General features: G+C 35.9%; 1 protein-coding gene across 1 annotated transcript in view; it reads left to right on the plus strand.

The window, feature by feature from the left end:
* LOC131067090 (poly [ADP-ribose] polymerase 1) overlaps positions 1-20,963 on the plus strand; it is a 62,026-nt gene extending 41,063 nt beyond the window's left edge. The window contains exons 4-6 of the mRNA XM_058002021.1: positions 13,399-13,600; positions 13,713-13,834; positions 20,452-20,963. Of these exons, the coding sequence (XP_057858004.1) occupies positions 13,399-13,600; positions 13,713-13,834; positions 20,452-20,817 (690 nt within the window). The 3' untranslated portion in view covers positions 20,818-20,963. The remainder of the gene's footprint in view (positions 1-13,398; positions 13,601-13,712; positions 13,835-20,451) is intronic.
* Positions 20,964-21,251: the final 288 nt, after the last annotated feature.

The raw sequence follows: 21,251 nt of genomic DNA on the forward strand, positions 1-21,251 counted from the left end.
CCATATTTGGGTAAATATTGAAAAGGGCAAACGATTGGATCCTTATATGCCTCCCCTAGAAAACATGATTGTGTAACACCCTCCACAAATAGTATTTCAAGGTGAACTTGTTGGATGAAAAGGTGGAAAAATACGAATAAGGGCAAGTTGCTCTATCCATGTGGATGGGTGGATTGATATTAGAAATTGGTCACTCATTAATTGATTTGTTGCATGTGTTTAGTTGACTCATATTTTCTCTAAGTTGTTGATTTCTCTAGATAGTGCAAGGATGTAGATTTCAAATTTTGTCTTTTGAGGGAGACTATAGAGGAGATTGGGGCTTCAAATGTTGTGCATGTTGTGACTAATTCAACTCATGTTTGTAAGTTAGCTGGTCTAAAGGGTTGAGAGTGTTTATGAACATAATTTTGGGCCCCATGTGCTCATTTATTGAACAATGCTTTGAAAAACATTGAGATGATAGCTTGGGTGAAGATAGTGGTGGCTGAAGTAAAAGAAATCATCTGCACTCTTCAATACCTTTTCAAGGAAGAAATTTAGATTTCAAATTTTGTCTTTTGAGGGAAACAATAGAGGAGATTGGGGCTTCAAATGTTGTGCATGTTGTGACTAATTCAACTCATGTTTGTAAGTTATCTGGTCTAAAGGGTTGAGAGTGTTTACGAACTTAATTTTGGGCCCCATGTGCTCATTTATTGAACAATGCTTTGAAAAACATTGAGATGATAGCTTGGGTGAAGATAGTGGTGGCCGAAGTAAAAGAAATCATCTGCACTCTTCAATACCTTTTCAAGGAAGAAATTGCTCAAACTCGTGGAGACAAGATGAAGCTATTTCATTTTTGATGGAGAGGATGTTGGAGGTGTAGGAGGCTCATTATTCTTTGTGGAGAGTTGAAAAAGATAGTTGAGACTAGTTAGTAGAAGACAAGAATGTGACATAGTATAATCGATGCTTCGTGGCCCATTGTGAGGTAAGAAATTTATAATGTTTGTAATTTATCAATTTTATATTATAAGTTTTAATTTTTATTCTACCTGAAACATCTTTGAAATTTCAATTAAAAAGTAGTGCTTGTAGATATATTTTCTTGTGAGGGTAACTAGTATATTGATACACATTCTCCTTAGCCTTGGAGAGAGTTTTTGATATATTTGACATGTGCATAAATGATGAAGCAAGCAGTTCGTAGAATAGATCATATATCGAATTTCTATGATGAGCATATTAGGCCTTTGTGCGTCGAGGTAAAACACGATAAACATCCCATTTCATATTGTACTCTATGCTCTTAATTTCAAGCAATATTCAACCAGTGGTAGAACACTTTATCCTTTTGATGATCAAAAGTTAACATAACATTTTATGAAGGCCCTTGGAAAGATGTACAATGTTGAGAATGTATCCAGACTTTATGAACAAGATTGTTGGATTTGTCAATCTTGTTAATTTTAGGATCAGAGCAATGGATTGTGTACATTGTGTACATACCCTGGGCAACAAATTCTTAGTTTGTATTATGTCAAAATCAGTAGAAGTCTTACAACTTTGCTACACACTTAAAGCAATATAATCAATGTATTTGTCAATCTTGTTAATTTTAGGATCAGAGCAATGGATTGTGTACATTGTGTACATACCTTGGGCAACAAATTCTTAGTTTGTATTATGTCAAAATCAGTAGAAGTCTTACAACTTTGCTACACACTTAAAGCAATATAATCAACAGATAATAATCTGAATTAGAGCACACAGTGAGATGAACAACACTCAGACTTATCTGAAGGATTCCTGCTGGAGGTGATTGCTGATCAGACACAAAAGTGCAGATCCTTCGCTTGGCAGGAGAACAAATTGCTATGGTGATTCGCTAGACGTGAAGATGATTTATTGCATCAAAAGACACCTTCGCTATCCCTGAGAGAGAGTTCGCTGTCCTTGGATCAGGTCACTTGTTGAAGGTATAAGATCACTGCTTGCAGAAAGAATTCGCTAACCAAGAATGCTGCTCCAGGTTTGCTGATCAATGAAGCTGATCAATCACAGCCTCAAGGAGAAGTTCGCTGCCCCTATACATGCATTTGTTGCCCTAGATAATGCAGTCTTCAATCTTGAATGAAGTCACTGATGCAGAGGAACCAATTTGCTGATTACAAGATAGTAGTCACTGATTGTTGAATAGATGTATTTGATACTTGCAAAAGACTTCAAATATATATGTGTCCAATTCACCTAGACACCTCAGGTCGGCCCTTTCAACTTGGCACCAAAACATAGGGTTAAATTACAAGTTACAACTATAGGGTTGGACCAATATAAATTCTGAGTTACATGTGATAGGGTCTTCCCTATTTCCATTTACAAGTTACAATGTCCATTATAGGGTTGGACTCATTTACAAGTTACATTAATCATTATAGGGTTGGCCTTATTCACAAGTTACATTGCCCATTATAGGGCCAGGGCAAATTACAAGTTACATAATGCGTTTGGGTCCAGCCCAGTACAAGTAATACTTATATTTGATCTGAACTAGCTATTATTTCAATACTCCCTCTTAGCTAGGGAGGATTCTAGCCAAATAACAAATCATCATGGACCTTTCCATGATATCCATCTTGCATTGCCCACAAAGGATGGATCAAAAAAAATGTTATCATGCACACCTGCAAGAAATGAATACACACAATATATAAATACACATCATGAACTTCTTTCATGATATCCATCTTGCATTGCCCACAGAGGATGGATCCACCTTGCATCGCCCGCAAAGGGTGAGAAGAGGTCTTACACCTCAAAACTTCTCTACTGAGAAGATTAACCTGCCACCTTGCTTTCTGCAGAGGGTGGTTCCACCTTGCATTGCCCGCAGAGGGTGGAGGAGGTCTTTCACCTCAACCTTCTCCCAGAGAAGGATCTAAGGTCTTTCACCTCAACCTTCTCCCAGAGAAGGATCTAAAGTCACCTTGCATTGCCCGCAGAGGGTGGAAGATGCAACTTAATGCATCACTAGGATAGAGACTCCCTCTCAGCCAAGGCTGTGTTCTCCACAATTTCCAAGTCTCTTTTTGAAGCACACAAACTTCACTCGAACACAAGGCTTGGCGAGAACAACTGCAATCTGCTCATCGGTGTTGACATATTCAGTTGAATGGCACCTTTCTGTACCATATCATGAACATAGTGATAATGAGTTTTCACATATTTTGGCCTGTCATGAAACACAGGATTAACAAACATCTCAATACAATTCTGATTGTTACAATTAATGACTGAGGGTTCCCAAGGTTGCCCAAACGACCTAGCAAGAAGCTTTGTGAGGCTACATTGCTTCACAATGTACTCAGCTTTAGCAGTGCTCAATGCAATTCAGGACTGATTCCTGCTGACCCAAGAGATTAGAGCATAACTCAAGTTGAAGAAAATTCTTGAAGTGTTCTAACACTTCCTGCCCAATCAAAATCTGAGTAGCCTTCTAGGGTGATGACAGTGTTGATTGAATACTTCAGCCTGTAGCCAACTGTTTATCTCAGGATATTCTTGGTTGCAACAAGATGAACATGCTTAGGTTTGTTCATGAACTGCCTGAAGGGCACTCACTGCATAACAAATATTATGTCTAGTGTTAACTAGATGCATTGAGGATCCCTCACTGCATAACAAATATTATGTCTAGTGTTAACTAGATGCATTGAGGATCCAATCAACTACCTGTACTCCGATGGATCTGCAAAATCAAAGTAAGCTGCAGATAAACTCAATTTCTATAGGATTAGACATAGGTTTACAATCCATCATATCAATGGCATATTTTTCTTGACTAAGGATAAGATCTTTGCCATACTTCTAGTCCTAGACAGTAATGCATTAGGCCTAGATCCTTCATTCCAAATTCAGTGGCTAATTATTTCTTACATCTAATGATGAGACCATCTAATGATGAGACTATCTCCAACAGTTAGAAATAAATCATCCACATATATATAAGAAACATAATTAGCAGTTCACTATTGAATACTTTTAAAGTAAGGTTAGAATCAACATCATTCTAGCAAGATCCTAAACTAATCAAATACTTGTCAATCTTCTCATACCAAGCTCAAGAAGCTTGCTTGAGGCTGTAAAGAGTTTTTCTTTAATCTGCACACATGAGATTCTCTATCTTGATTCTCATACCCTTCTAGTTATTCAATATAGACAACATTAAGAAAAACAGTCTTTATATCTAACTTGCAGCTTGCAACATTAGCTATAATGGTTCTAATATTAGTATATCTAGCAGCAAGAGCAAATGTTTCCTTCTAACTATGAGCTACACATCTAGCTTCATATTTTCAAAAACTTCCATATGGAACTCCCTCTTGATTCTTAATATAAAATTGTGGTAATCAAGTCTCATGAAGATTGCATAATATAAGAATCAATCAAGGAAGGCAGCCATAAATCAAAGATGAGAAATGCCAATCTTTTCCTTACTTCACTTTTACGAAACGGACCCATAGCACAATCGTTATAATCAAGGCATACCTTCAAGTGAAGAAACCAAGCTCCCTCTTAAGCTTGAAGGCATGGTAATTCAAGAATCTCTTGAAGAGAAGCATCAACATGATTAAATATCACCATTGACAACATATGCCAAGATTGCTCAAAAGGATATTGCCAGTCTATGATTAACTTCAACCATAGTGTAAAGCTACACAACATTCTAAAATTGTTTTCCATAGTTGAATAACAGAGAGTTAGCTATATTAGAAAACTAAGGCAAGTGTATGACTTCATAAAACATTTTACAAAATCCATAAGCAAGGTATATAAGCCAAATTGTCTTTCCAGCTAATGCGTAAAATCAGATATGAGTATCAACCACTCAAAAGGATACACATTGTAGGTGAGCACAAGCGTATGATCAAAAGCCAACTTCAATCAGTTAGATACCTCATTCATCTTAGGTTTCATCATCAAGAGAATACTTACTTCAAAGAATGTAATAGGAAGTATCTTCAAATTGAAGAGATAATATCACAATGAATATTATGTGAGGATGGTGAAAGCCATGATAGAAAATGCATTAGAGCTGAAGGCAATTCTCTACACAAGAGGAGTAGAGAAAGGTTATAATAAAAGTATAACAAAGATCATGAGAGATTTACGAAGAGCTGATGAGAACCAAGAGTTGCATAGTCACAACCCTACATGACAACCTTATCCAAATATAAAACACTCGTAGAATAGAAAATACAGCCCATAAAAAGATTTGATGCAAATCAAGAGACACACCATAAGAGTATATAATTCCAGAGCAGCAAGACTATTGAGCATCTCAATACTTAGATAGAATACGATGCATCAGAACTATGCAACAAGTATCATAAAGGATCAAATCATGATATGAAGATAGTAAGGTCATCATTGGGCATAGATACTAAATAGGATGACTAAGACATCTTACCTTTACATGCCTACCACACCAATGACTAAGGTTCCATGTTTTTGAATCTCCTATAAATTTATTCATCTTCCTATTTGTGCTTGCTGTTATATCCATCATAATACTCCTAGATTTATATCTAAATACACATGCTGAAGTCTTAATTGCCAAGGATGTATTTAGATCAATGCATCAATTCAAATCATTACATATTCATAGCAAACCACATCAAATAGGTTGAGAGATAAACATACTCAAAATAGAGAGTAGGGCATAACTAACTTCAATAATTCAAACTGGATTAGAACAAATTCTTAACACAAGAACAAAGCTCGAACTAGGGTGATTGTTACAAACCCTAGGAAGAAAGTTATGCAATCCTAAGATCTGAAAACAAGTGCACAAACCGACATATGAAAGCACCCTCAGATGAAGTAGTTAACAAGCAAGAGAACTTTGTGCACTAGATAAGACACCAATAACAATAAGGCAATCAGATGCAAACCAAATGGACCCTACAATTGAGAATAGAGGAATGAGAACACCTGAAATCTTATTCTTGCTATCATCCCATCAATGCCCTCAATTTGCTAGCAGGTATATTGTCCAGATTTGTTGCTGATTCATGCTAGCCCTAATCCTGCAAAAGAAGTAATACAAGATCTACCTTCAAGATGTTAGGCTTTATAAAAGGAACCTGCTCTGATACCATGTTAATTTTAGGATCAGACTGTTAAATTTAGATAGCAATGGCAGAAAATCAACACAAAGAACACACAAAACACAAGGGTACCCTAGGAAAACCTCCCTCTTGGAGGTGAAAAACCCAACAACAAATTCTCAGTTTGTATTATGTCAAAATCAGTAGAAGTCTTACAACTTTGCTACACACTTAAAGCAATATAATCAACAGATAATAATCTGAATTAGAGCACACAGTGAGATGAACAACACTCAGACTTATCTGAAGGATTCCTGCTGGAGGTGATTGCTGATCAGACACAAAAGTGCAGATCCTTCGCTTGGCAGGAGAACAAATTGCTATGGTGATTCGCTAGACATGAAGATGATTTATTGCATCAAAAGACACCTTCGCTATACCTGAGAGAGAGTTCGCTGTCCTTGGATCAGGTCACTTGTTGAAGGTATAAGATCAATGCTTGCAAAAAGAATTCGCTAACCAAGGAGAATGCTGCTCCAGGTTTGCCGATCAATGAAGCCGATCAATCACAGCCTCAAGGAGAAGTTCGCTGCCCCCATACATCCATTTGTTGCCCTAGATAATGCAGTCTTCAATCTTGAATAAAGTCGCTGATGCAGAGGAACCAATTTGCTGATTACAAGATAGTAGTCGCTGATTGTTGAACAGATGTATTTGATACTTGCAAAAGACTTCAAATATATATGTGTCCAATTCACCTAGACACCTCAGGTCGGCCCTTTCAACTTGGCACCAAAACATAGGGTTAAATTACAAGTTACAACTATAGGGTTGGGCCAATATAAATTTTGAGTTACATGTGATAGGGTCTGCCCTATTTCCATTTACAAGTTACAATGCCCATTATAGGGTTGGACTCATTTACAAGTTACATTAGTCATTATAGGGTTAGCCCTATTCACAAGTTACATCGCCCATTATAGGGCCAGACCAAATTACAAGTTACATAATGCGTTTGGGTCCAGCCCAGTACAAGTAATACTTATATTTGATCCGAACTAGCTATTATTTCAACAAATCTTTAGGGTTTGACATTTAGCAAAGAGGGTAGGATGGATAGGGATACTTTTGATAGAAAAGACTATATAATGGGCGGCACGAGGAGGACACAATAGACTTGAGGTTTCATGCCATCCACTTACTCTCATATGTGGCTAGTTCTTCTGCATAGAGGAGTTAGCACACCTACTCCATCCATTTAGTTGAGAGGAATAGGAAAACTTGGAAAACGTTGTAGTTCAAGAGGCTCTATGACTTTGAGATTGATAGATTCTAGTTGCTTGTTAGGATGTTGATCTTGAAGGTGGTAGATAAATTGATGAGTATGAGATATGGCAAGGATTGGTTGCAGCCTCATTGGACGAGTCACAATTTGTTATAGGGAGTGATTTAGGATCAAATATTAATTTCAATACTCAAAACCTTAATGAGACATATTGTAGTGACCATCCCATGCTAACTTTACAGTTTCCTCAAGTTTGTTGTTTTGGTATATCGACAAATAGTTTTGCATGCATGTAAATGAAAGGGTTTTTGATTTGCAAGTTAATGTTGTAGATTTTGCAATGGTCTCATAAACATTAATCATACTTAAAAGAAACTCTTGTCGTAGTAACAGACATATGCCTTTTTTATATCAAAACAGAGTTACAGATTGGTAGGTGCTGAGCTTAAGATGGTAAACAGTCATCAATTTTCGACCAGGAAGAATATCTGATTGACTTCCCTGAAAATACTCATTTTTGACTCTCCCTTCCTTGATGGCTTAATAGGATGGTTATGACTGCTTGCAACTCTCATTCATGTCTGTAATGCTGCTCCAAAGAGGACAGCTAGCCAGAAGGAACTATTATGGCACACGAAGAGTAAACAATACTCAACCAACATGAGTTAACCCATACCATCACAGCATGTTGCATCCAGCATAGCCTATAATCATATCTAAGCATAGCTTTTCAATCCTAATAACTCACCAAGGATTGGCAGCCCGCTGTATGCTCCCAAACGCCACAAAAAATAACTTAAACTCATGCTACAATGAACAATATTATCGCCCAAACTAAGAATTAAGTTTCCAGCCAAGCCATATCAACCTCCAAATTTCTTGACACGACACTCTTTTGTTTGATATGACTTTTCGAAGACACATCACCAACAAGGACTCCATGAATAATTTGATTCCCTTCTATAGTGTTGTGACTTCCTTAGTATCTTTAATTCCTCTTTATCACAAATCCACTTTTTTTTGTGTGTGGCGAATGAATAAATGGAACCACCTATTCTTCTTTGACAATTGTTGCGAAAGAAATGCACATCCACGACACTAAAGGTCCACCAAAATACAAGGATAAGTTGCGTAGGCTACCAAGAGGACTCCTTAACAAGCAGCGATAAAACCAATATCTCTTAGGAAAGCTGCGACTGACATTTTTGGTTATGCATATTTCAAAAATAAAAACACCAGATATATTTTATATTTTTCTTAAACTGCAGATTGATAAAATCTCACAAACACTGCTTTTGAAGAATCACTTGAAATACTTGGACTTTTTTTAATGAACTCACAAATGCTCAATAATTTTTACCATTCTACAAACCCAAAAACTTGGAAAAGAACCTAACTGGATTGATCATTTACTCCAAATCCTGCAACCTTGAGCACAATCCTGATCTTGAATGAACCACATCACATTAATCAGGGAGGATCTTTTACCATTGTGATTAATCTTCTTCGTCAGGTAAGCTAAGTTGAATCAAGTTCAATCCCATAGGAACTACAAGGCTTTCACTAGAAGAAATACAATGAACTACATAGTCCAAATAAGCTCCCTGAATCACCTTATATACTTTCCCCCTAACCTTTCTGGAAGGCACATTTTAAAATTCACTTTTTAATTAAAAGCTCCTTTTTGCCTCAAAAGACCACTTTAATTAAAATTGTAAACCCATCATGCCAGGTTTGCACCCTCCTCTCTTGTGACCCATTAATGTAATCATCTTCCATGAAAGATCTACTGCAAAAGAATCTCATTAAGGTCGACATCTGAAATTCTATTGTCCAACACGATCCTGGGTAACAGGAAAAATAATCTGCTCAGCAAGAAAACATGGTCCTCAGCATATCTCATCATGGAATCCCAAAAGTAATGTAAATTAGTCCCTAACAAGCGGCTGCTGTAGAAGATGACAGCACTACCAAATCTAATAATAGCTATCTTGGAAATGCTTCCACTGTCATAAATTGATAGCACACCAACTCACCCCATCAGATGCAACCATCAAAGCATCATTTGAAGACATATACGACATCATCATAAAATAATTGTAGGAACCATCACTCACAGAAATGTTTGCCAAACCACCTACATGCAAGGAACCAAAGTTCTATTTAGGCTGATAGGAAGGTGGACAATAGATCCAATTCTGCAATCTAAATCACCACCCCAATCTTGAGACATTACCTTGCAGCTGAAAATTTCACCTGGGTCCCAAATCCTGTGATCATCACCAACCATATCACTTAAATCAAAAAGTGTTCCATCATCCAACTCAAAAAGTGGATTATCAAAATAAGGCTTAGTATCCATTTCAAACAATGGATTATCAATTAACTGAATGCTATCATTATCATCATGTTCAACCAATCCTCTTACTTATCCAAACCTCTATTTAACTCAAAAAGTGGATTATCAAAATAAGACTTAGTATCCATCTCAAACAATGGATTATCAATTAACTGAATGCTATCATTTTCATCATGTTCAACCCAATCCTCCTACTGATCCAAACCTCCTTTTTCTGATTTCTTGGAACAATGGACTAGATCAAAAACCTCTTGTGTGCTATCAAGTTCTTTGATCACTTGCCCAATCTCCTTGTCCCTTTCTTCATTCTCTTGCTCTTGGAACTGTTTTTGGTCACATAAAGTTGATTTTCTTGCCCAATCACATTGGCCCTTTCTTCATTCTCTTGCTCCTTGAACTGTTTGGTCACATAAAGTTGATTTTCTGCTTCAATTAATGTTATTTGGGTGTTGTCCAATGAATCTCTAGTTTATTTAAGTTCAAAGATGAGATCACCAACTTTAGCTTTTGTTTCCTTGGATAAGGATAAAGTCTCATTCACAATCTTAGTAGCCACAATATTTATCTTTGATCATATGCAAGTAGGCTTATTTCATGTCTTCCACTGTGCTCATAATATTTTGCAAATTAGCAAGGGAAACAATTTTCTCATACTGTTTTTTTGGTGTCTTTTGGATGAGATTTTCAGCAAGACTCCATGTCATCCAACTTAGATAATATTTGCACTTCATTTTCAACTGACACCATTAATTGTTTCTTCCAGCTTTCCTCATTAATATCAAGACCATGCAAGTTTAGTGATTGTTGTTATGGTGCGTATAAAAATTGGAATTTCCCTTGTACCTTTCAGCAATGTCTCAATGGCTGTCCCAAGTCTCAAGTGCCTCTCCTTCAAAACTTGTCACATCTTCATCACTAGGCCTTTCTCAAATTCAGCTCTATGCATTACATTTTCTGATTTTCATACAAGATTATGCCTCTCAAAATCAATTCCCTCTATGACATACTTTATGCTCTAAAGTGGGGACAGCACTTTGGTCAGAAGAAAATTCATCCCAGGTTGGTTTTTCATCATATCTTGGTGTAAACCAATCTTGGTGTCAACACACCTCGATCCCATGGATCTATGAGCTGATGGATTTGGTTTGGAAGATTATGCTTATTGTATACCTAAATAAATCACACTACAAATCAAAAAGGCTGAAGCTATTATGAACACTCCTCTCCATAGGCCCTGTTTGGAACACTCCTCTCCATAGGCCTCTCGGGGCTCTCTTACACTCCTCGTGATAAGACATCTTCTTCATCAGCAATTTCTGATTTGAATCCTTCTTCCTCGTGCTCCTCATTTGCAAAGAGAGGTTTTAGCTTCTTCTCACACTGAGGAACTGCCATTTCAGTTAGGACCTGTTCAACTAATAAGATTTCTTGATCATCCTTCCTCCAGTTAGTTGATAGAATAGAGAAAAGTGATTGTGGCACAATATCACTTTCGTTAATAACCAAAGTCATAATGGTTTGCATGGCTGTAGTAACATTATCACCATGATATTTTCTGGTTGTAGCAAAAAAATGGTGAAACATTTGGTGAATCAAATCACCAATCCCAAATCTAACATGATGTTGTTACCCAATCCGAGTTTGCAAATTTCTCAAGTATGGTAACTCTCCTAGTAAAATGAGAACTTGAGATAACATCCAAATCCTCAAAACTATCCACAATAGCCAAAATCTCTTTCAATTTGTTGTCTTGGCATGGACTTTTAGGAGCTACATTTCTTAGAATTTTGCTCAAACAAGAAGTAGTAACCAATCTCACATCATCATCTTTGCTTCTCAACTACTTCTTCTTACCCAAAGAAACCATTGTTGGAACCATGGCTGCTTGTATTACCTAAGAGGGGACTGATCCGCCATGTGCAAACAATCCTCCGCTTCCTTCAGAGTAGAACTCTTTGGCTCATATAAGTGCTCAAGTTTACCTCCTGCATTGAAAAGCTTATCGACCAACTCTTCTTCACCCTTTGGTGCCATGATCCACAACTTGAATGTCAAATCCTGATGAATCTCAAGCTACTGAAATTAAATTACACAACTTGACAAGCTGGCAGGAGAGACTAGTACTGATACCATTGTAGTAACCACCCCTGAATGCTAACCAATTTTAATAGTTTTGCATGTGAAAGGGTTTCTAATTTGCAGGTTGCAAATTTTGCAATGGTCTCATAAACATTCATACACATGAAATAATGATAGAAAAAGGCACACTAGCAATTATTAATCATACTTCAATTCAACTTTGTCATCACAACAAAAATATGTCTTTTTACATCAAAATAGAGTTAAAGATTGGTAGGTGCTGACCTTTAAATAGTACAAGTTATCAATTTTTGAGCAAGAAGAATAGCTCAATTTTGCCTCCGAAGTGCTCTTGAAACCCACACGTTTGCACTCTTTAATTCCTAAGCAGGTACTTCCCCTTCCTTGACAGTTAAAAGAGGATGTTTATGATTGCCTACAACTCTCATTCTTATGTCTTAAGTATTATTATCCCACCCCAAGAGTAATCAATACTAAACCAACATGAGTCGACCCATACCATCATAGCGTATGTTGTGCACACATAGCCTATAATTAACTTAAATCTAAAGAGTTAATCTATATTAAATCTGGCAATTGAGAAGTTATTATATTTCGTTTAAAATTATTAAATGTATATTTTAATCTGTTTCAACATTTAGTATAAAATTCTATTGATTGAAAATCATTAATATAATGAGTTAATATAATTTTAATTTAAAATCTAAAACTATACCAATATAATTTTAAATTAATAAACACGTTGATAATTTTGAGTTTATAACTTCATACTAAATCCTTGCAATTTATTTTAGGTTTTAATTTCCATTTTAATTTTGCTAGTATTGGCATGGTGTGATGGTTAAGTTGTGGCGTTGTTCTTGCCATCAAAGGTTCAAAACCTACCGGGTGTTATTGTGGAATGTTTAAATTTGGGATGATATCCTCCATTTCTGACCTCACTGGTTCATAGGTCTGGGTCAAAAGTGTTAACCCCTTTTAAAAATAATTCCGTTTTAATTTTTTTTAAATTTAATTTTGAATTTAAATATAATATTTGAAGTTTATAAAAATATTTAAACATTTTATATAATTAAATAATAATGTAATAAGTACTTTAGTATCTTATTAAAAATTCGAGATTTATAAAATTATATTCTATGATTTTAAACATGATTTTTTTCTGAAATTTTATTAGTGACTAACTTGTTCCAAACATTTTCCTTGTTCACCTCAAACACAAACCCAAACCACATAGCATGTCAAAATAAGAAACTTGGTGGAAAAATTTGTGTTTTATTATTTCCAAGGTTTCCTTGTTATTTGTTTTTTTTTTCAATTCCTTAATTTTTTTTTGTAATTAACCTTCTATGTTCTTGTTGCTTCTCTAAACTTTTGTCTTTGTAATCTTGATCCTTTCTTTCTTTCTTTGTTTTCTATCTAGATGTAATCCTTTATCTATATGCACAAGAAAACTACAAATGATGTTGGATGGGGTGTAGTAAAATCAATTTGCATGAATGATATTTCATCACTTCATTGTATTTTGGCCATGTGATATTTTGTTTTCATTGGTGCAGGAACGAATATCCACCACAGCCGACCCAGATAATCCATGGTATCATGGGACAATGGCTGCTTGGCGTCATGCCAAATGTTTTTTGGAGATTGGTTGGTGGACCAGTCCAATGGAGAAAATGTCTGGTTGGGACAAACTAAGTGAGGAGGATAAGCAAGCTGTTCAAAGCATGGCGGAACAATATATTGAAGGAGGAAAATCAGGTATTACGGTATTTTCAATCCTACTTCCTGGTAAACTACATATCATTTTTTTGTTTCAAAATCAGTTGATGGTTTATTGAGTATTAATGGCCACAACAAATTGGCTTTCTAGATCCAAAGCATAAACTTGAAGAAGACCAAAATACTAGGCCTTCCCGAAAGAAAGCCAAGAATCTGGAAGGCCACATTGAAGCTCCGAAAAAAATTGATGAAAGTCTTACGATGCAAGTGAAGGTAATGGGGACATTTTGAGGTAGTTTGTAATTGCTACATCAGATATAAGGCGGCTCAATTTTACTTCCTTGGACTGAATTTTATCAGATTCTAATGTTATGTATACTTATAGAGCTAGTTTGTAATTGCTACATCAGATATAAGGCGGCTCAATTTTACTTCCTTGGACTGAATTTTATCAGATTCTAATGTTATGTATACTTATAGAGCTATTTCTTATGTGGAAAAATAATGTATTTTTGGAGTATTAGTTAATGCCTCTTAAATATAAGGCCTCTTTGATTTTTAAGCCATTGTTAAAGTCGCTTTGATTGTTAGATCATGTAGAGTCAAAAAGTGCATATTTCACCTTTTTTCCATTCATGTTTTGCGTCTCTTTTGATGTTCATCACCAATAGACATGACTTGAACCCATTTTGACGCTTCTTGAGTCCAAAACACCTAAGAACACCTCATTTCACTTACGAATGATCCCTTTTGTTGTTTACTCCTTGCACGAACACACCAACACTGATGTCCCTTGACATTTTGAATCATTTTGAATCCTATATCCCTCCAATGGTCATCCTCCTTGCAAAACTTAACCCTAATGCATTTTTAGTGGTCACTTGGTCCTCAGCTTGTTTATTATGAAAAATCCATTTTTGGAAAGGATCTTCCATCCACTCTTCCATTCATCACTTAGCACCTTCATAAACCTATTATTTTTGGAAAATACGATTGTTGTACTTGCACACACCATAATTGCTGTAAAAACTACACTTTAAGGTCTCAAAATTCCATGCCAATACATGCCAAATAAGGGCTTTACAGGCAAGCTCTTAAACGTGCCCTAGGCCCAAATAGTTCTTCCTTACAACTTATGCCATCTTTCTGCAATCTTCACAGCTACTTTTGTCAACTACAAGAACAAATTGGATAGGTACAAGAAAATATAAATAGTGTCAAACATCTGATATCCTTTTCTCCAACAGGTCACTAGCGTCCCTAGAGTTCACCAATGTGACCCAGATGTCAGTAGCATCCCTAGAGGTCACCAGTGTACCCCAAAGGTCACTGGCGCCCCTATAGGTCACCAATGTGCTTCTAGATGTCACTAGTGCCCTAGAGATCTAGACACTAGAGTGCCCTAGAGATCACTAGCATGAGAATCAATACACAACCTTCTCCTGACATTCATTAAGTTCTGCTCACATTATAATCTCCTACAATCATTTCTAGACATAATCTCTCTTACTATATCTTTTTCCTTTTCTAGTTTCTTTTGCAAACTCAAATCTTGTGTTTAATTTATTATTTTTGAATCTGAAATGAATAATTTTTCTGTAATTTGATAAAATCAGATTTATTAGTGGATCGAACACACATACATTACAAATATCATATTTTGTAATGTCCTCAAACTGAATTTTGTGATTTTTGAAAATTTTCACAATGAAAATGCATACACCTTAAAACGTTTTGATCACTAAGATCCTGGTGTGGACAGGGTGAGAGTATATGGTTAAGGGTTATGAATAAGACTGAATTAATATGGTTGTTGGCAGAAAGCCGCACAACTTACAATGGAAGTAATTACAATTACGAATACTGGAAGTAATGATATATTAATTCTGGCAGCAAACATTTTAGTGTAATCAGAAAATCTATATTTGAAAATGATTGGAAATGGAAACTGATTCTGGCAGCAAGACTTCTAGAATAATTACAAGTTCAAACTTAATTTGGGGGAGAACTGCATAGAGCAAGACAAATTAATATTGATTAAATACACAACTCAGATTATATGACAGTTGTAAATCACCAAAATAACCAGTATGGAATGATTCAAATTTAATCTCAATGAACATCTCTGCAAGTACAAATGATAACTGCTGTCATAAACCTTTGTAATTTTGATGCAAAACAATAGATATTAGTGTTCCTGAAACTCTAGACTTCGAAGTACTCATCAAAAAACTTGAGTTTGGCCACACGATCACTCAAGTTAATAACTGATCAGAAATAAAATGAAGACCACAACATGCAGCAATCCATAATCATTGGTACTGCAGATATAACATCCCCCACTAGTATCTCCCAAATATTTGCGACATTTCTTCATACAGCTTGTGTAATGTGAGATGTTTATGTTTGCAATATCCGTGTTTCAGATTTGTTCTTCCCAAAAACTGATATGTCTATACTGTAAGTAGGGCTTTGGTTTTGAAGAGATGTATTAAGCAATTTGGTATATTTTTGTTTGAAGGATTTCAAGTCTCATTGTAAGTTGATCAAGATATTGTGAGTTAACCATGCAACAATGATATGAACAGGATAGCGATTGCTGATAACATAAGAAGAAACTCAAACTCAAATAAAACATCTGCTTGAAACGAAGTAAGTTAATAGTAGCGACAGAAATCAGAGAGAGATCCTCAGTTTAATACTCAGTACATGGATTGTGAAGTGCTAGAATAGAAACAGAGATTCCACTGCCCTAGCACTCAGATAATCTCCACGTTCCAGCAGGAAGCAATGTGGAGCATGAATAAAAATTGCAAAGAAAATCTTTGCTGTAGTAGAAATAAACCCTTCTATAATGATGAGTTTTGAACGTATACTTCTTCAACATATAACTCAATGAATAATCTGATATAATATTCCAGCTGCTTTATGTTGGCTAGATCGCCATACAATGAAAGGAGAAATTCCACACACAGCATGAAGGAGCTTCCTCCCATCACATCCAGCACCCTTATTTTCATGTCAAGCAATTATAATGCATACACTTCAAATTGCTGGCACATACTCATCAATTCGCACCATCCACGGGTTCCTGTGCAGTCTAAAATTGTCCCCATGCGCCCAGCATAGGGCTTACGCCCTTAAAACTCCATGCATCAATTGACCCCTTATTGGTATAGATTAGGGTCACGAACCTGCAGTATCTCTTACGCAAGCAAGGGAGAGGAAGCGCTCAGGATAATAGGTGTTCTTGTTGCCCACGACCTCCAATCACTTCTCCACAAATTTGCTTGTGGCTACTTTAACTTTCCACTAGCTTATAACAACAAATCGACCCATCACCTTGTGCTCAAATCAGTGGAAAATCTGTCTCCATATGTTTGGCTTCGGAGTCGAACCAAAAATCACCTGTGTTGTCAACACTAAAATGAGATAAGAAATCATCAGCATTAGCTGATTTAAGGATGTCAACATATTTGTTTTCAATGTGCCCATCATTTGAATGTATATTAATGATCTCATCTATCCCAACATTTGTACTAGTGTCACCATTTCACTAGATAGCTCTAAATGTGTATTCAGGTTGCTGTTTTGTCAGGTAAGGCTTTTTCTTCATCTACAAATTCTGATTTGAATCCCTTTTCTTCCACCTGCTCTTCATTATATAAGTAAGGTTTTAGCTTTTCTTCACATTGTTTGTACACACTATTGAACAACTCATAAGCAGCTGAAGTAGTAAGCTGTTCTTGCTTCAAAACAGCCAATAGCATAGATAAAATGGGTTGGGAGATATAGTGTCATTCTCATTAATAGACAATACCATAATAGTTTTCATGGCTGCAATAACATTATCATCATGCTCTCTCTCCTAATTGTAGAAAAGAAAAGGTGAAAAATTCTATAGATCAAGTCATTCATTCCCAAATCCTGCATAATGTTACTTAATCTGATTTCTGCAAATGTTTTAAGTATAGCAACCTTTCTAGAATAGTGAAAACTTTTGATATAATCAAATTCCTGGAAACAATCCATCATCAATTGATTTACCTCTTTCATTGTTTTATTATCATAGGGATCTCACCCAAACCTGAAGTAACCATCAATTTTATCTCAGCATATGTGGGATTCACCGCCTGCGTTGACCCAAAGAAGTCACTGTAGGAACAAGAGCTATCTGCAACAATTCAGAAGGTGACTGCTCAACAAGGATCAAACATTCTTCTACTTTCTTAAGTGTGTTCAAAGCATCATCCTCTGGTTGAACCTGAATACTGAACTTCCTACTTATTTCATGGAGTAATCTTGCCAACCATTTCCTACCATTTCCTATCTTCTATTACCATGTTTCAAACTGAAGTCAATTTCTTAAAGTACCCAAAGGCCGGTAGGAACTTTAGCTCTGATTCCACTGTAAGAGCCCCTATGGAATCTTGCTCAAATTTTCAACATTTTCTCATTGAGTAATTTTGTCAAAAAGTTTTGCAAGATTTGCTTGGAACACTTAATGTATTGTTTTCAGTTGGAAAGGAACTGTTTATATATTGCTTGTGCTTTGGCTCAAAATTAAGGAAAGATGTTTGTAGATTGAATGACCATTTCAAAACATGAAAACACATTACTTAATAGCGGATAAGAGCAAGAAAACATGCTAACCTTTATTGCAAATCAGACCTGAAAATAATGCTCAGACATTATATATATCAGTCTGCAATTAAATTTGCAGCATCATTACATATTACAAGCAGCTTCCAATATCAGTTCTGAACTAATATAGCAGGCAGCATTTCACCAACGCATTAGCAATCAAATTATGTGCACACGCCAAGGGAGAAGTTTTACTATCCACGATTTAAGCAGTGATAAACCCCAAAATGTACTTAGCTGCTGCGGGCTATACCAGGAAAGAGATAAGGACCTAAGTCTGGAGTCCTTGTTTGCAAGCAATATTATGCTTTTCTTGGCAAGCAATATCACGCTCTTCATGTGCACTTAGTATGATATTAAGAATAAAAAATTTGCTTTGCATATTGTAGGGAAAAGCTCTACAAGATTTTGTTATAAGTAATTTTAGGCCATAGCCATTCGTTTGTCAACCTCTGTCGGTATATGTTCACTTCCACCTATCTGCATGATCTCTGCATATTTATTGACCAGCTTGATTCTTGATCATTTTTATCCATTTCATTCTAAGTTACTTGTATCGGTTTGAGGATGCTGTTGTGACAATTTATTTTTTGGGGGCCATATTTTAGCCTAAAATAAGGAATTAAATTTAGATAATCACATAACATGAATATAATAAACTAAACAACCATAAAAATATATCCCACGTAGAACATAAAGTCTTCAACCATCGACAGGGGCGGAGTGAGGGCTGAGAATCTAAGAAAGCAAAAGTTCACATACATTGGACATTAAAGACCAATAATTAGAGTTCTGAGAGGTATTATAATGCACTATAAGAATCATGAAGAAACAAAAGGGCCGCAGATTATGAAGACTTTTTCCTAGTTTATTAGGTATAGGACTTGTAATGAACTTCAATATGTTCTGGAATTTGAAAAGAATGAAGGTCCATTCTAATTCACAGAAAGACAGAAATGAATTTGATACCAAATCCCGCCAAAAGTATTTTTAAACCTTCCATTGCTATTAGATGTAGTCATCAAGGCTGCAACTTATCAAACACAGACCAAGAAGAATTCTTACAAATCTACAAAAGGAGGGCCGAATGTCCATTGTTAGTGATCAGTGCCGAGAGCTGACATGTTTATCATCTGGAACGCATGAATGGGAAAAGACGAGCCTGAAATGGAAAATGCAATTACTATCTTTACTACGGAAAAAACCTGACATATTTACATACCTGGACAAATCTATCATGCAAATGCAGATCCCTGTCAGAGTTCACAATGAACTGAACCCGAACTCAAATGGAAAATTAATTGTAGCTGATTCCAGGGTTGCAGGTTCGCATAGCAGTAACATAGATTTCACTTGATAAATTTTAGTTATTTCTTTCTCATTTTTTCTTGTTTCTTTCCATTTTTTCTATTTTCTTCTGTTTGTTGCAGGTGTATCACATTTTCTCAGAATAATAGGATGTCAGTAGTTCCTATCTTTTGAAAGCTTCTCCGGGGTTAACAACTTCTCCTATATACGCTCCTGGAGCAACAAAGCCTCATTGGTCAAGAATGCTAGAAAAAGGAGATTATTCGTATTCCTACTTCTCATTTTTCTCTGGGAGTGCTCAAAGCTTTATCATTCTCTAATAGGGAAGAAGATGATCATCTTTCCATTATCTTTGCTTTTTCTTTGTCTTCTAATCTTGCTCTTTTTTCTCTTAATTCTCTGTTGCTGCTCTCTTCATGATATGACTGTCAGATAGGTGCTCAATATCGTGAATATATTTTAGATTCATTACATTGAACTGAGCTAATTATTAAGTATTACAGTTTGATTCATGGCATTGGTACATTTATATTGTAAACGAGGTAGCAGTTTGCTTTCAACTAGCTAACTTTTGAATCTAGAAAAATCAGCATCCTAATCTCTTCACTCATTTCTAACTAAATTCGATCTTATCAACAATCTCATTTGTTTTTGAGGATGAGACGTTGCACATTAGAAACAGAAAAAATGGACGAACCTCCTTGTTGGGGAAGGACCCCCACTATGAGGTTCAAATGGCGTACCAAGCACACACACAATCACCTTCATGAATCAGTAGGATAAGTTAATGTGGTGAAAAGCTACATATGACTATGTTGAGTTGTCAAATACCTTAATTTGATGAGCCTTGTATTGAATATTTATATATATATATTTACTTTTGCTATGCATCACAAGCATTTTTCATAATAATAAACCCAAGAATTTTGTTTGGGCAGCTCGCAGGCTTGGTTACCAACCCCTTGGAGTTCTTGAAAACTCTGGTTGGAGATATTTTTGGCAGGATACCATTGCAAACTGATGATCCAAAAACCATTGAAAAGATGGAAGATGTTCCAGTTGACATAGCAGATACTGTAAAATACCTCAGAAATGCGAAGGCTCAACTAGAACACCTACAAGCTTATAATGAAGATCTGAAAATGACAAATGCGCTTGCAAAGGAAAAGCTGGAAAAAGAATTTTCTTCTGTACAGTTGTTGGCTATTCATCGGAAAGAACTGGAGACTTTTGCAGATGATCAACGTCCCCTAATGGAAGTTATTTACAAAGCTTGCCAGTACAAACAAATGCAAAAGCTTTAGCAGGAATGCAAATCAAACGAAGATATAAAGTTGTATCACAAAACTAAAATAGGACCATATATGGAGAAAAGCTCCAAACTTGTCAACCATTTTGTTTAACTGATGTATAAGTTTTATTTATAATTCTAATCATTTCATTGCTTCAATCTTTCACATGGCAGCTGCAAATGGAAATTTGTCAAATCAGATTTTTAAGATGGTGTAATTTATTTGGAATATTTGAGTTTTAGGTAATAACATTTTTGGGAAATCAATAGTGAGTCAATTTTCATGACCTGGTTCACAAGAACAATTGTCCACTGGACACTCATTGCACCTAGGAAAATGTCTTTACGGACTCGTGACTCATCTGTCATGAGTATTGGGTCACAAAAACCCAGTTTACGAAGACTTCCTCGGAGGTCTTCTATCTCAATACCTTCCTGGCTCATAGA

Source organism: Cryptomeria japonica, chromosome 8 (assembly GCF_030272615.1).
Source record: "Cryptomeria japonica chromosome 8, Sugi_1.0, whole genome shotgun sequence".
Taxonomy (NCBI): domain Eukaryota; kingdom Viridiplantae; phylum Streptophyta; class Pinopsida; order Cupressales; family Cupressaceae; genus Cryptomeria; species Cryptomeria japonica.